This window comes from Alexandromys fortis, unplaced genomic scaffold (assembly GCF_014885135.2).
Source record: "Alexandromys fortis isolate MF-2015 unplaced genomic scaffold, M_Fortis_MF-2015_v1.1 scaffold_55, whole genome shotgun sequence".
Classification (NCBI taxonomy): Eukaryota; Metazoa; Chordata; class Mammalia; order Rodentia; family Cricetidae; genus Alexandromys; species Alexandromys fortis.
The window spans coordinates 8,899,856-8,912,731 of NW_026067936.1; the positions used below are offsets into that span (position 1 = coordinate 8,899,856).

A 12,876-nucleotide genomic window follows, 5' to 3' on the forward strand; every position below is an offset into this window, starting at 1 on the left:
TCCAGGTCACACCAAGCATACCTCACCTGAGACCACACACACACACACACACACACACACACACACACGGCATTAAAGTTGTTTGAGATATTCTCCTGGCGCATATTAGAGATGGAGATGCGGGTTCATAAAGTCCTGCCCGTTATCCTCCTGTGAGCCCAGTGCCATCAGGGTCCGGCAAGGATAGGATCTTACCAACATGGCATCACTTTGAAGACTTGGTTCGCCAGGTTTCCAGTCCACTGGACTACTCCAGCCACTTGTGCTCTAGCTGTCAAGGTTCATTCTTCTCATTCCTTCCTAAGTTTTTTCTTTGACCCAAGCAAGTCCTGTTCAAGAGGGACCTTTGCATTCCCGTTCCCCGTCGCCCGCCCCCAGGCAGACACTAAGGTGCCAAATGAAACTGAACACAAACATTCCAAAGTGGCTGTCACACAGAGCAGACTGTTTGGGAACAGAGGGAGCTCCCTGCTCTTCCACCTAGCAAAGACCATGACTGGGTCAAAAAAGAGTTCCACGGGAGAACCCAGGTTCAAATGGTGAGAGCCCAATAGTTCCATGGGATGAGTGAGCGCATCTATCTGATGGACTCACCTGTGCCGTTGATGCTACAGGTGAGAAAGATCGTTTCGCAATAGGTGGGGTCACGACCTTTTGAAATCTCTAGTAGGACTCTCAGTATTAAGCAGGCAGCCGCTATGTATATTTCAAATTCTAAACTTATAAGGGTGTGTGTGTGGCCGTGGGCCTGGCATGGGGAAGTCGGACCACTGGGAATCCCATTAGACAGCATGCACGTCTTTGCAGGGTGTTCCAGAAGCTAAGCAGAGGTAACAAAGAACTTCCCAGGAAAACAAGGCCTCCATGGATGGGGGGCGGGAGGCTCGGCTTGGGCCAGAACAGAGGAAGGAATGGGCAGAAGGGTTCTCAGAGGCATATTAGAACAACCCCGAGTATCACGTGTGGACTTTTCTGCAGCGATCAAAGCTGGGCGGACAGATCTGGGGCGTCACGAAACCCAGCTTCACGGCATCATGCTGGCTTGAGAGAGGGTATCAGAGCATGGGGGGGGAGGGGGCAGCTGAAGATCACTAACAGGAGACAGGAGAAACAAAGATGGAGGAGACAAAGGACATGATGAGGGCTCAGCCAAACCAAACTCAAACCTGAAGGTTTGCTACACCTACATGAATCACAAAAGAGTTTAACAAAATCTTCAAAGCCAGAAGGCTCACATAGCCATTTTGGAAATGCCAAAGAAAGCAATACACAATGACCTGTATGTAATCCACCAATTACATTCATCGTAGTTATATCTAGTTTTACATACACCGTTTTCAAAGAACTTGAGAAGCAAAGTGGAATAGTTACTCGGGAGCGTTTGGAGAGAGGAAAGGGAAATGAGGTAATTATATTATAATCTCAAAATTTAAAAAAATTATTAAAACTTGAAAAATCCTGTTTGCTCAACAAAAACTTAGTCCTCAGGATGTCTGGAGCCCGGCTCTTAAGATTTTCCAGGAAGCAGTGGCCTGCGGGGACCCTGCCTTCAGACTTTTAGTTTCCAGACCTGCCCACTGTTATCATATATATTACATACACAAAAATAATCTGCAATAAATATACATTTCAAAAAACGTATCCTTTAAAGGCTGTCTAACATTCCTATGGAATTCTAATGATTTGCTTAGCAAATCCCCATTCGTTGAACAGTTTGAGAATTTTCGCCAGCATAACTCCTAGAAAGAAATCTTTATTGCCGCCCAATTTCCTTAGCGTAAACTCTTAACAATACAGGTACTAAATCAAAGGAGGGGAGCATGTCTTGATGGCCCCCGCCAAAACTCCACAGAACCAAGGCCCTTAACTTCATTGTTGATGCCCTGTTCCTAGTTAAAGGCTCTAACACTAAATCCGGCAGAAACAGTATGAGATGTCGCCTCCACAAAAGAGGCCTCAACCAAAGCATCAAGGCAGAGAAACTGGAAAACCACTTTTGGCAGAGTAGCCTAAAATGCATGCCACATTAGTGGCACTCTTCAGACATCTCTCTACCATGAGGTCACATCTCCATCCAAACCACTGTTACCTACTCCTGCTCCACGACTGAAACAAGTTCAACTATATTAGATTTGGTTTGCAACACAGAAGTGTGCAAAACTGTGCCAATCGAAGCTTCCAGAAGCCGTGTCCGGAGATCTTGATGTGCCATGAGAGCCAGAGGTTAGCCCACACCACTGGCATTCCCTTTCCTCCATGCCTACTGTTAAGAAAAAAAAAAAATCCAACAACTTACAACCCCAATGCTTTGGCAAAATACTAAGCACTCTGGGAGATATGAAGTAAAAACTGCATGATCCTCTCAGGGTCTGACTTGATGTGATTTCTCCAAACATCTCAATCAACGGTGCAACACGGCCAACTCTTGCCTCTCTGATTTAATTACTGCTTTCCCAGAACTGAGATGAATTTTAAACTGCTTCAGCATAAGGTGATCCACCTAAAAAGTGCCCGAAGGGATGAATGAAACTAAAAATACAACCAAATGACCACGTTTATCTCATTTCCAAAAAGGAAATCACTCACTAATGAAGTTCTGTAGGACGGGGTCCCAGTTATGTCTGAACACAAACTTACTAATGATAGTAATTACGAGACAGATTATGAGATTATCACTCACATACGTATTAACTTTTAATAAAGCCTGATCATACAATTGGAGATACATTCTAAGAACTTTTTTTTTTTTAACTTTTGTTTAGAGAAAGTGTCTCACTTGGCTGGGCTAGAACTTGCTACATAGACCAGGCTTGGCCTCAGACTGGTCTCAGAGACTTAGAAAATGAAGGAACCATCCCCACACCCAACTAAGAACTTTTGTTTCAAAGTAGAGCCTTGCAGTGGAGTTAAGGCTAGGTTCTGAACGGGTCAACCCTCCTGCCAGCATGACTTCCTAAACTTAATTGAAAAGTGATGTAAGAAGCCGGGTGGTGGTGGCGCAAGCCTTTAATCCCAGCACTCGGGAGGCAGAGGCAGGCGGATCTATGAGTTCGAGACCAGCCTGGTCTACAAGAGCTAGTTCCAGGACAGGCTCCAAAACCACAGAAAAACCCTGTCTCGGAAAAAAAAAAAAAAAAAAAAAAAAAAAGTGATGTAAGAAACAGCCCAACACTGCAGACACACAAAACCCTTGCCACTCTCGGGTCCCAGGAAGAATGACAACCAGCTGTCCTTGCAGTTTTATGTGCTATATTATACAAAGCTGCACAGATTCTCAAAAAACCTTTTCAACCGCAGAAAATATGGACCTTTTTTCCCCAAATCCTGAACTTTTCAGTCTACACAATTGTATCCATGTGAGCCTAATTAGTCTCTAATACAGAGACTCAGTTAAAACATACTGGATGATAAGAGGACCTGCTTTCAAACGTAGAAAGGAAAAAGAAAGCCTTGAATTAATTCTCCAGTGTAGGAGGAGAAAGTCTACACCCCACGGTGAGCTATGAGAAACTGTTTTCTCTCAGTGACGGGTGGACTCACTTTCCCAGTTCGGTTTAGTAGCCACCGGAAATTACAGCAAGCACATTTTTCTTCTCTTGTCTTCATGTATGTATACAAGAAGTGTGTGTGTGTGTGTGTGTGTGTGTGTGTGTGTTCTGTTTCCTAGAGTCCACTCGGAGGCTTTTCAATGCATCTGAGCAGTGCGGATCCCCTGGGTGGGCAGGGAATGTTGTGGTTTTGTATAATAACAAGCACATTAATGGGACTCACCAAAATACTGTACTTGTTTTACTTGTGGCTTTCAGGGTTGTTAATTAAAAAACTAGAGTTTTTCAAAAACCAAATATACACAAGAACAGTGAATTATGATAAAATCACCAGGATCACTCGCGATTTTCTTTCCCTGATTGTCTATTATGCTAGCCAGTTGTGAAGGCAAATGCCTTTAATCCCAGGACTCTTAGGCAGGAATTTAAGCTCACAGCCTGACTGGGTGACCTGGGAAGCCCTATTTCTAAACAAAAACGTATATAAAGTGGCTAGTGACAGAGTGGCTGCCTGGCACCTCTGTGGTCCTGGGTTCATCTCCTAGAACTGAAAAAAAAAAAAAGGGCACACAACTACAGCTCATTCCTCATGGTGTATGTGTTTTACACACTGCCACTCGTGAACAACCTGAGCTCTGCAATCTTTCTCCTCTTGTTTCCTAAATAACAAATATTTCACTAAAAAAGATATAATACCTCCCAGAATCACACGCCATTCCTACCTGACAAAGAACACTCTCAGTGCAACAGGGTAAATAAGGCAGCTGATTGCTCCAACACTGTCCATCACTAGACATGATCCACCCAGAGGAAACGTTTGCAGCTAAGATGGATCAAGAGAAAAATCTGACTTGCCATCATTTTTAGGCGAGTGGGTATGGGATTTGGAGACAAGCCTATTGTTATCTACCAAAACCTTAAAAAAAAAAAACCCTCTGGGGTTTTGTTGTGTTCCAAAATCATTTTAAACAAAATCATTTTAAAAGGACCAAACTTTGGTGTTTTTATTGTTGTTATGAGCTTTTTCCCAGTTGCAATTTTTCTGAACTGGATGAAGGAAGAAAGATGGCTTTAGCAGGGATAAAGGTAGGGCTGATCTGAAGCGTTAACCTTGTTGTGTCCACTAAAGCATGCTCGAAACCCAGCAATTTCTCAAAAGGCAAGAGGGCATCACTTTTTTATGTTTAACTTGTCAGGAAATGGAGTGAAGAGCAGCAGGAACTCGCAGCTAGCTCCCCAGCGCTGTTGTCGTAAAACGACATAAACAGAGCCTTCCTAAAGCAATACTTGCTTATAAAAGAGGCAATTTCTTCAGGTGGGGAGGCCATTGTCAGCTTTCTTCAATTCTCTTAGGCGCACCACCCTACAACTGTGGTAAAATCAAACTCTGCACTGTTTTGCATAAATTTAGGTCTCTTCTGTCTTCCCTATTTAAACAGTTCCCATTTTACCAGAGGGATAGTTCACATAGGTCAGAGAGATGGGCGGATGGATGGAACCCTTATGTTTGGTTTCAGTCTCGGTATCTTAGTTTGCACCCAGTGTCTCAATTGCCTCATCACCCTAACCGCTTTAGAGTCAGTTTGAGTTGCGTTCACCCTCCTTATTAGGATGTGATTTACCTGGAAGAACACTTTCTACGTTATAGTGGGTTGAGCAGTTTCTGCTTCTGCTCACTCAATTCTAGGAGACCTTTAAAAGGATAAATACAGTTTCCTGGGACCTCCAAATAAACCCACCTGCAGCAGTAAAGTCAGGACAGGACGCCACAAAAGCGACCAAACTCATTAGTTCCATGCACACCCCATCCACACATATTACTCGAGTGTTTTCAGGAAGAAACGCACCACAGGCGCAAATTGTTTTTAATCATCACTCCAAGTGTGCCGCATAAAGTTGTGATTTCCCCACGAAAACCCTCCGTGCGCCTTTGCTTTGGGGAATCCAAAGCTTTTAGCCCTTGTTATTCTACCCCACCCCACCCCCCAATCCACTTCGCCCAGGTTCGGCGGGGGTCTTCGACTCATCGGAGAAGAATGCGGCTAATGAGTTATCTATTAATCCAAAATGTCTCAACTAGGAAGATATTTCACCCAGCACTTTTAACACCGAAAGGGAGGGAGGGGAGTTGGGGTCGGAAGTAGCTTTTAACGAGAACTTTCCCAGAGTTTTTTTCGACCATGCCTCCCTCAGATTTCCAGCAGCAGACGCAGAACCCAAATCTTGACCCTTCCCGATCCCAATCATCCGAGGTCACCCGGGAGTCAGCTCTCGATTCCGCTTTCAACAGCCCGGGTGGACAAAGCTGAGCATTCTACTTACAAAAGTCTCGGGAAAGTCCTCAAAAAGTTATGCAATGGGAGGCATGCGGACGCGCGTGGACACAGCCCCGCGCCCGCGGGACGCCGCGTCCCTTGGCGCGCCCCCACCCCGTGCGCCCCGAGACTCCCAGCCGGCCCCCCTCCTTACCTCCTCCTCCTGAAGGTTGGCCTCGCTCGGGGTGTTCTCCTTCTCGGCTTTGCCTCCGCCGTTCATCTTCCCGGTCCTTCGTCGCCGCGCGGGGCTGGGGCGCGGGGCTGAGGCGAAGGCGCGCTCGCCCGCTTGCTTGCTACCTTCCCCCGGGCGGTCGAGCGAGCGAGCTGCGGGGCTGAAGCCGGGCGGCGCAGTGGGAAGCCGGGGCGGGTGGGGACCTCCGAGAGGCCGGGCGAGCCCCAGAGTCGGGACGGGGCCGAGGCGGAGGAAGCAAGGCGGCGGGCGCGGTTGGGACCGGAGCCGCCGAGGGCGCGCTGCTGGCAGGCTCTGGGCAGCGGGGCCGCACGCAGCGCGCTTTCTCTCGCCTTCCACCCTCCTCCCCTTCCACTCCCTCCCCTCCCCCTCCTCTCTCCGCCCTCCCTGGACGTGCGCGGCCGGCCGCAGCCCAGAGGGACGCTGTTCGGGACCGCGAAGCCCCCCGCGGGAGGAGGAGCGCGGGGCGGAGCAGTCGACCCCAAGGCCGGGCTCGACTGGGGGGACGGGGGGGGGTCACCGGGGTCACGAGGCTGTGGGGTCGGCGGGAGGACGATCGGGTCCGCCCTCTTTCTCCAGCCCCCGGAGCCTCGGCGTCCGTGCGGGCGGTGCGCGTGGGCTTGGAGAGGGGGCTCGGGGCGGGGAACCGAGCCTGGTTGGGGGGGACGGAGACTGGGGCGTGCAACTTTTGTTTGCTTGCTTTCCACGACGGGTGTGCGCCTCAACCCACCCTCCTTGGCAATACCCGACGAGACTCGGTTCTTCCTGCGCCGAAAGGAGACAGGCACCGGAGACAGCCCACCACCGAACCCCGCTTTTGCAAGCCCACCGCTGGTGCCGGAGTCCGGCGAGCACTCCCCAGCCTTTTCCCCTCGCCCGCTAGGACTCTCGAGGGCTTCCGGCGGTCCCTGTTGAGACTCGCACAGCCGGCACCAGACTGTTCGGGAATCGTTTTGTTTACTTCACTCTTTGGGGAGCCCCTTCCTGGAATACAGGACCGTGCCCTGTTTATCTTTGTCTCCCCCGCCACTACTTAAAGTAGGCTGCTACCTGGAACCTAGTAGACACTCGGTATCTGTTGGCTGAGGATCCCTCACTGCCCCTCAAAGGTCAGGACATTTATCTCTGGAGTATCAAAGCAGTTGCCCAACACCAGGATGACCGCACAGCTTCCGTTTCCTAGTCAGAGAAATGGGAATATAGATCCCAGGGCTTTAGAGATTATAGATGGGGCAAGCGCAACCCTCCTCTCCTAGCTTCATTCTTGCACAATGTTGGTTTACAATTGGCGGAAGCTAGCATTATTTTTAAGGAAGTTTCCATTTTCCTGGTCCTACTGAACTTTTCCAACAATAAACCCTGTAAACTTCTTGTAAGGACGGACATTTAAGTCAACCCCCTTCCCCCCTCCCTCGCCCCCCCCCCCCCGTATCAATGGGTAGTGGTGCTCTCTCTCCGAGGAAGTTTGTCTGGTACGCCGCGCCAATCACGGTTTCTCATTTATGCCTTGGTTTAACTGTTTATCTCTTTCTCCCCACTCGACATTCTTTACCCCTCTCTGCTTTGAGAGCCGGTGGGGGTGGGGTGGAGGCGGGGGTGGGGTAGGAGCTGAAGATAAGGGCCCTGCCTTTAGGCCATTGAAAGTGGTGTTGTGGAGACACCCCAAACAACTCCAAGGCAACAGAATCGCCGAATCCTGGTTCAAATTATATTAAAAAAAAAAAAAAAAGCAAGATACACGCAACATTTTTCTTTGGCTTTTAAAGGCGTTGTGACGTGAAAATCCATAGTGAGACAAGTTTTAGATGAGTTTTTTTTTTCTTTGAAGGGCTCTGGAGATAGGGGAAAGTTCCTAAAAGAAAATAATGTTCCAAGTTGCCGTCATAATGCCATTGCTCTCTATAGTAACCGAGGTGCCTCCTGGGAGGAAAGGAGCCAAGAGTCATTGGGACCGCGGGAGAAAAAGTCAGAAGAGCAAAGCTACAGTCAATCAGAAACTTTGTCCGTGTTTTGATTTATTATTGATTGTGTTGATTGGCAGCCCTCTCTCTGCACGGCCTGCTCTTCATTCAGTTATAAGAGGAACCACGAGGGGGCAATGTCTTCCTGAACAATGGCCGAATGGTGGGCTTCGGTGGCCCAGCCTTTTGCCTTCCTTGGCTATTCTTGCCTGTTACTGAATATACTCCACAGGGAGACATTGTTTTGCTGGAACCTGGTAAGGAAAAACCCAAGGAAAAAAATGACAAATGGGTTCCACTCGGAGCCCATTTAGAAGAAGGTGGGTTATGGTGTGGTTGCAGTATGCTGGGGGAGTCTCTTATCCCTCTCCTGGAAAAAGTGGGTTAATTTCAGATGTAGACTAAAACCTGATTTTTTTTTTCCCCGTCCTGAAGCCAAACCAGAACTTTTGTTTAAAAGTTAGCGCCCTCTGTATAAGAAAACTTAGTCTTGTGAGAGGAACCTTGTCTGTCATCTTTATGGTGTGTTCCCAGCGTTTAGACAGGGCCTGACATATAATAGACGTCAGTTATTTTTAATAATGAGTAAACAGACAGTGGTGGCAGTCTCCTTTAATCCCAGCATTTAGGAGGCAGAGACAGACAGATCTCTGAATTCCAAGCCAGCCTGTTGGTCTACAGAGTAAGTTCCAGGACAGTCAGGGCTACACAGAGAACCCTGTCCCTCCCTCTCCCCCCCCCCCCGCAAAAAAAAAAAACCCTGAAGGTGTAAGCATGGTCATTAGACAGAGTCAGAGTCGTTATTAATATTTGATTTTGGAGGGTGTGGCCTAGATGGAGACATCGCCCACAACAGGGCTGAAGAAGGAGATTAAAGAAAGGGATGGTAAAATCACACCATGGTATCGACACATCAGGCAATAAAACTGAGAGACAGCAGACATGGAGTCTCAGCACAAGGTATGAGCCTGAAAGAAAGGGATTTCATTTTCTATCCTTTTCGGCAAGCGGTGGTATGTACTTATTTGGAAGAAAAACCAAGTAACATTAACAGCAAAACCCAAGGAAAATCTGTAAGCAGACTTCCACTATTTATAAACGTCACGGCTGTAGAGAAAGAGAGAAGGGGGGGGGGAGAAGATGGGAGTTATATATTCAGTCAAAGACGGAGTTTCGAGAGTTGAGAGCTCCTTGGTAGCCGATCGTTGCCAGGCATGCTAAGAATGATGAGACAACAAAGGGAGTTTAGATCCCGGAAGAACGGGGCTATTGACCCGGAGACATTTGCCCTCTCACCTGCCCACCGCTCTCCTGTATTTCTGCCTGGCCTGCAAGGTTGCATACCACGGTGAAAGGGAAATACTGTGAATACTGTGTGCACCTGTACTTTGCATTACCCATCGCTGTTAGGCTGGCAGCGTTCCTTTGGAGGCTTGCTGCTGTAAGAAATCCAAACCCATAATTATGTCTTAAACATTTGTCTCTGGGAATTGCAAGCATTACAGGTCGAAGAGGGGGGTGGCACGAGGAACCTATAGGCAATGCACCGAGCTATGTATCTGCGCTACAGAAGGCTGCAGAATCCACCCCCTGTGTTGCGATTGCTGACTTGGTTGATCCCAAGCTCTATTGGCCTTTTTTTCATCCTTGACAACTTGCTCTTCCTCAGTTCACTCCACCCTCCTTCTGTGATGTTTTTGTTGTTCTTTTGTTTTTGGAGGCGAAGACAGGGTTTCTCTGTGTAGCCCTGGCCATCCTGGAGCTCACTCTGTAGACCAGGCTGGCCTCAAACTCTGAGATCCTGCCTGCCTCTGCCTCCCAAGTGCTAGGATTAAAGGTGAGTGCCACCCCTACCCCTGCTGTTTTTATTTTTATTTTATTTTGTTTTATTTTTTTATAGTGGCAGATGACATATAAAGTTCATCATCTAAACCATTTAAATGGCTTGGTAATCTTAGATATAGTCATACTTTTACAGCATCCCCTGATTTTTTTTTTTTACCACCTCCATAGTTCTAAAATCCTCTCACTATTTTCACAAAACATAAACAGCCACAAGCAGGACCAGACAAAGAATAAAACCAGGTTCCCAGCTTGCAGCTCCAGCCAGTTTCTCAGCAGAGAGGGCCAGTACCAATGGGTCACCCTTGCTGAACATACTGTCTTGGAAGTGAATCCTCCAGCGTCAGGTGAGCTGTCCCAATTGATGCCACACAGAAAAGAAAAAAAACTCCCGCAAATGCTGCCCATATTACAAAATTGGTAGTAATTACATTTTTAAGTGAATTCTGTTGTATAATACCACTAAGATTTAGGTGGCTTTAAAACCGCATTAAACAAAGAAATACAATTGCATAGCCACAAGTCCTGCTATAAAACAAAACCAAGGCAATTTAAGGCTTGGGGTGGCAACTAGGGGTGGAAATAGGAAGAGGTTCCCCTTCTTGAGTCTGTTAACAAAAAACACTATTCAAGGGCAGAGTAGCACTCCACAGGGGGCATCTGATTTAGATACTGGAAAAACAATTAGTTCAATTAGCTGGTCGTAGCAGGAAAGAGAAACAACACCTAAGGAGCCTAGGGATCTGACTGTGGCGAATTCTAGATAGAAGCTGAAAGGTTGGCATGGTTTTGTTTGTTTCCTTAGTTATCAGTTCTGGAAGAGGCAGCTGACACCAGCAAGCTGAGCAGCCCTATAGCAACCAGAAAGGCTTTATTTGTTTTCTATGTTTCGGGTTTTGTTTTGAGGCAGGGTTTCACTCTGTAGACCTGGCAGGCCTGCCGCTCACTGTATAAAACAGGCTGGCCTCAAACTCACAAAGATCTGCCTGCCTCTGCCTTCCAAGTGTTTTCTACATTTTTAGTACTATATTCCTTTTGCAAAAGAATGGGGTTTGCTATGCCCTGTCTCCCAAAACAAAGAAGGACAATAAAAAACAAACCAAGGGGCTGGGCATGGTCGCACACACTTTTAATTTTAGCAGGTTCAGGCACGTGAAAGACCAGCATCGTTTTCTTGATGAACTCAGGCCGCTAGGGCTGCATAGTGAGACTGTGTCTCAAACAAAGGAACATAAATGATAAGTAAAACATAAAAATGTAATAAATGATAAATAAAGTAAAAATAGGAAGAAAGACTTAGAAGGTAATTCACAGGTTCAGGCCAACCAGGGTTATATAGTGACACCCTGTAATAGTAAATCAACATTAAAAATAAAAGGAAGACAGAGACCCATCCCAAAGGTAATTCACAGGTCATCGGAGCTGCGTGGGCTGAGGGATGAAACGGTCTATGGTGGGGAGGACCACTGATGGAGCTGTCTGATGGGCCCTTAGAGAAAATCACTCTAGTGGGCTCCCCAGAGCTGAGCAGATAGAACCTATGACAAAACTGGACCCCAGGGTCTCCAGAAGGCTGGACCACTACCCCCTTGGTCAGTAAGGCAGATCATAGAACAGATCGGATTATTGTTTTCTTGCTCTTTTTTTTTCAGACAATGTTTTTCTGTGTAGCCTACTAGAACACTGTAGAGCAGGCTGGCCTCAAACTCACACAGAGATTCACCTGACTCTGTCTCTCAAAAGGTGTGTAACACCACTGTCTAGCTTGTTTTGGTCTTCGAAGGCAGGGTCTCACAAAGTAGCTTAGCTGTCCTAAAATTCATTGTTACCCACCAGGCTGGCCTTGAACTCTCATAATCCACCCTTCCCCACTTAAAAGTACCACACTTGGCTACTCTAGGATCTCCTGTAGCCCAGGCTAGCCTTGAACAACATCACTTGTTTCCTAGAATGAACCTTGACCTTCTGATCCCCCTGCCTCCACCTCCTGAGTACAGGGTTATAGGGTGTGCCGCCACACCCAGTTCCCGGTGAAGGTTTGAGCTCGGTGCCTTGTGCATTCCAGGCAAGTCCATCCCAGCCTGAGCCATGTCTCTGCTCCCAGCAGGATGACTTAAGCCATCATAGCATTTGATATTTGAACTTGCTTGCATCCCATCACCCCTCCATCCGTCCTGTTTCTCTCTTTTGGAATGAACAATGTCTTTATCTGCTCTCCAGCCATTGTGTTTTAGAAGCATTTACCCAGTTTTACAGACCTGCAGGTAAATTGAAATTTTACCTTAGAATGAAGTGTAGCCACATCAGATTTCCATGGTATATGTATGGCAAAGCTGTTGCTGAGGTGAATTAAGCAAGACTTTAAATGCTATCGGGATGGGAAGGGATGTGTTCATATTTTGCACATGGGATGGAAATGAATTTTGTGGGGTTAATGGTGGGAAGGATGACCAAATCAACACCATAGGCTGCTCACCACGGCTGACACTTAGTTCAACCTCGGGGCCCTGAGGTATATATACAGGCAAACAACGCCCACACTCCTTACTAACAGAAACTGAGAGGCTTAATCAAGTATTGGGGTAACCTGTTAGGCAGGGTGAGTGGATACTTTAAAAGGTTTAGGGTGATAGATTTGAGTTTCAATAGATCCTGTCCAGTGCATCTGTAGGTGATTTTGTCACCATATAAGCATGCATATAAATATGCATATATAAACACGCAGCTACAGACCACAGTCATAAATGTGGTCCATCACTGACCAAAACATACGGCTCACGTCTGTGTCACACAGATCCCTTGTCAACTAGACAGTAAGGCCCCTGCTACCTAAGGGGTGTTACCCCTTATCAGACTAATGTGCCCAAGGCAAGAAATGGTCTGTTTTGAAAAGAAACAAGATTATGGGTTTTGTTTACAGGAGGGATTTAAATAATAAGATATTATGCTGTGGTGGCATTTTAAGTCTCTGCTTGTTTTTTGTTTTTTTCCAAGAGGTGGTCTCTTTGTGTTGCTCTGGC

The 12,876-nt window shown here is 47.0% G+C and overlaps 1 protein-coding gene across 9 annotated transcripts in view; it reads right to left on the reverse strand.

The window, feature by feature from the left end:
• Positions 1 to 6,365, reverse strand: part of Rbpms (RNA binding protein, mRNA processing factor) — a 138,534-nt gene extending 132,169 nt beyond the window's left edge. For 3 of the 9 annotated variants that reach the window (XR_007592576.1, XR_007592577.1, XM_050146708.1), the window contains exon 1: positions 6,018 to 6,355. Coding sequence is in view for 5 of the 9 variants with exons in the window: in XM_050146708.1 (XP_050002665.1) it covers positions 6,018 to 6,083 (66 nt within the window). In the remaining 4 variants the exon portion in view is untranslated. Of the gene's footprint in view, positions 1 to 6,017 lie in introns of all 9 variants that reach the window. The other 6 variants (XR_007592578.1, XR_007592579.1, XM_050146707.1 and 3 more) reach the window with 5 other exon arrangements.
• Positions 6,366 to 12,876: the final 6,511 nt, after the last annotated feature.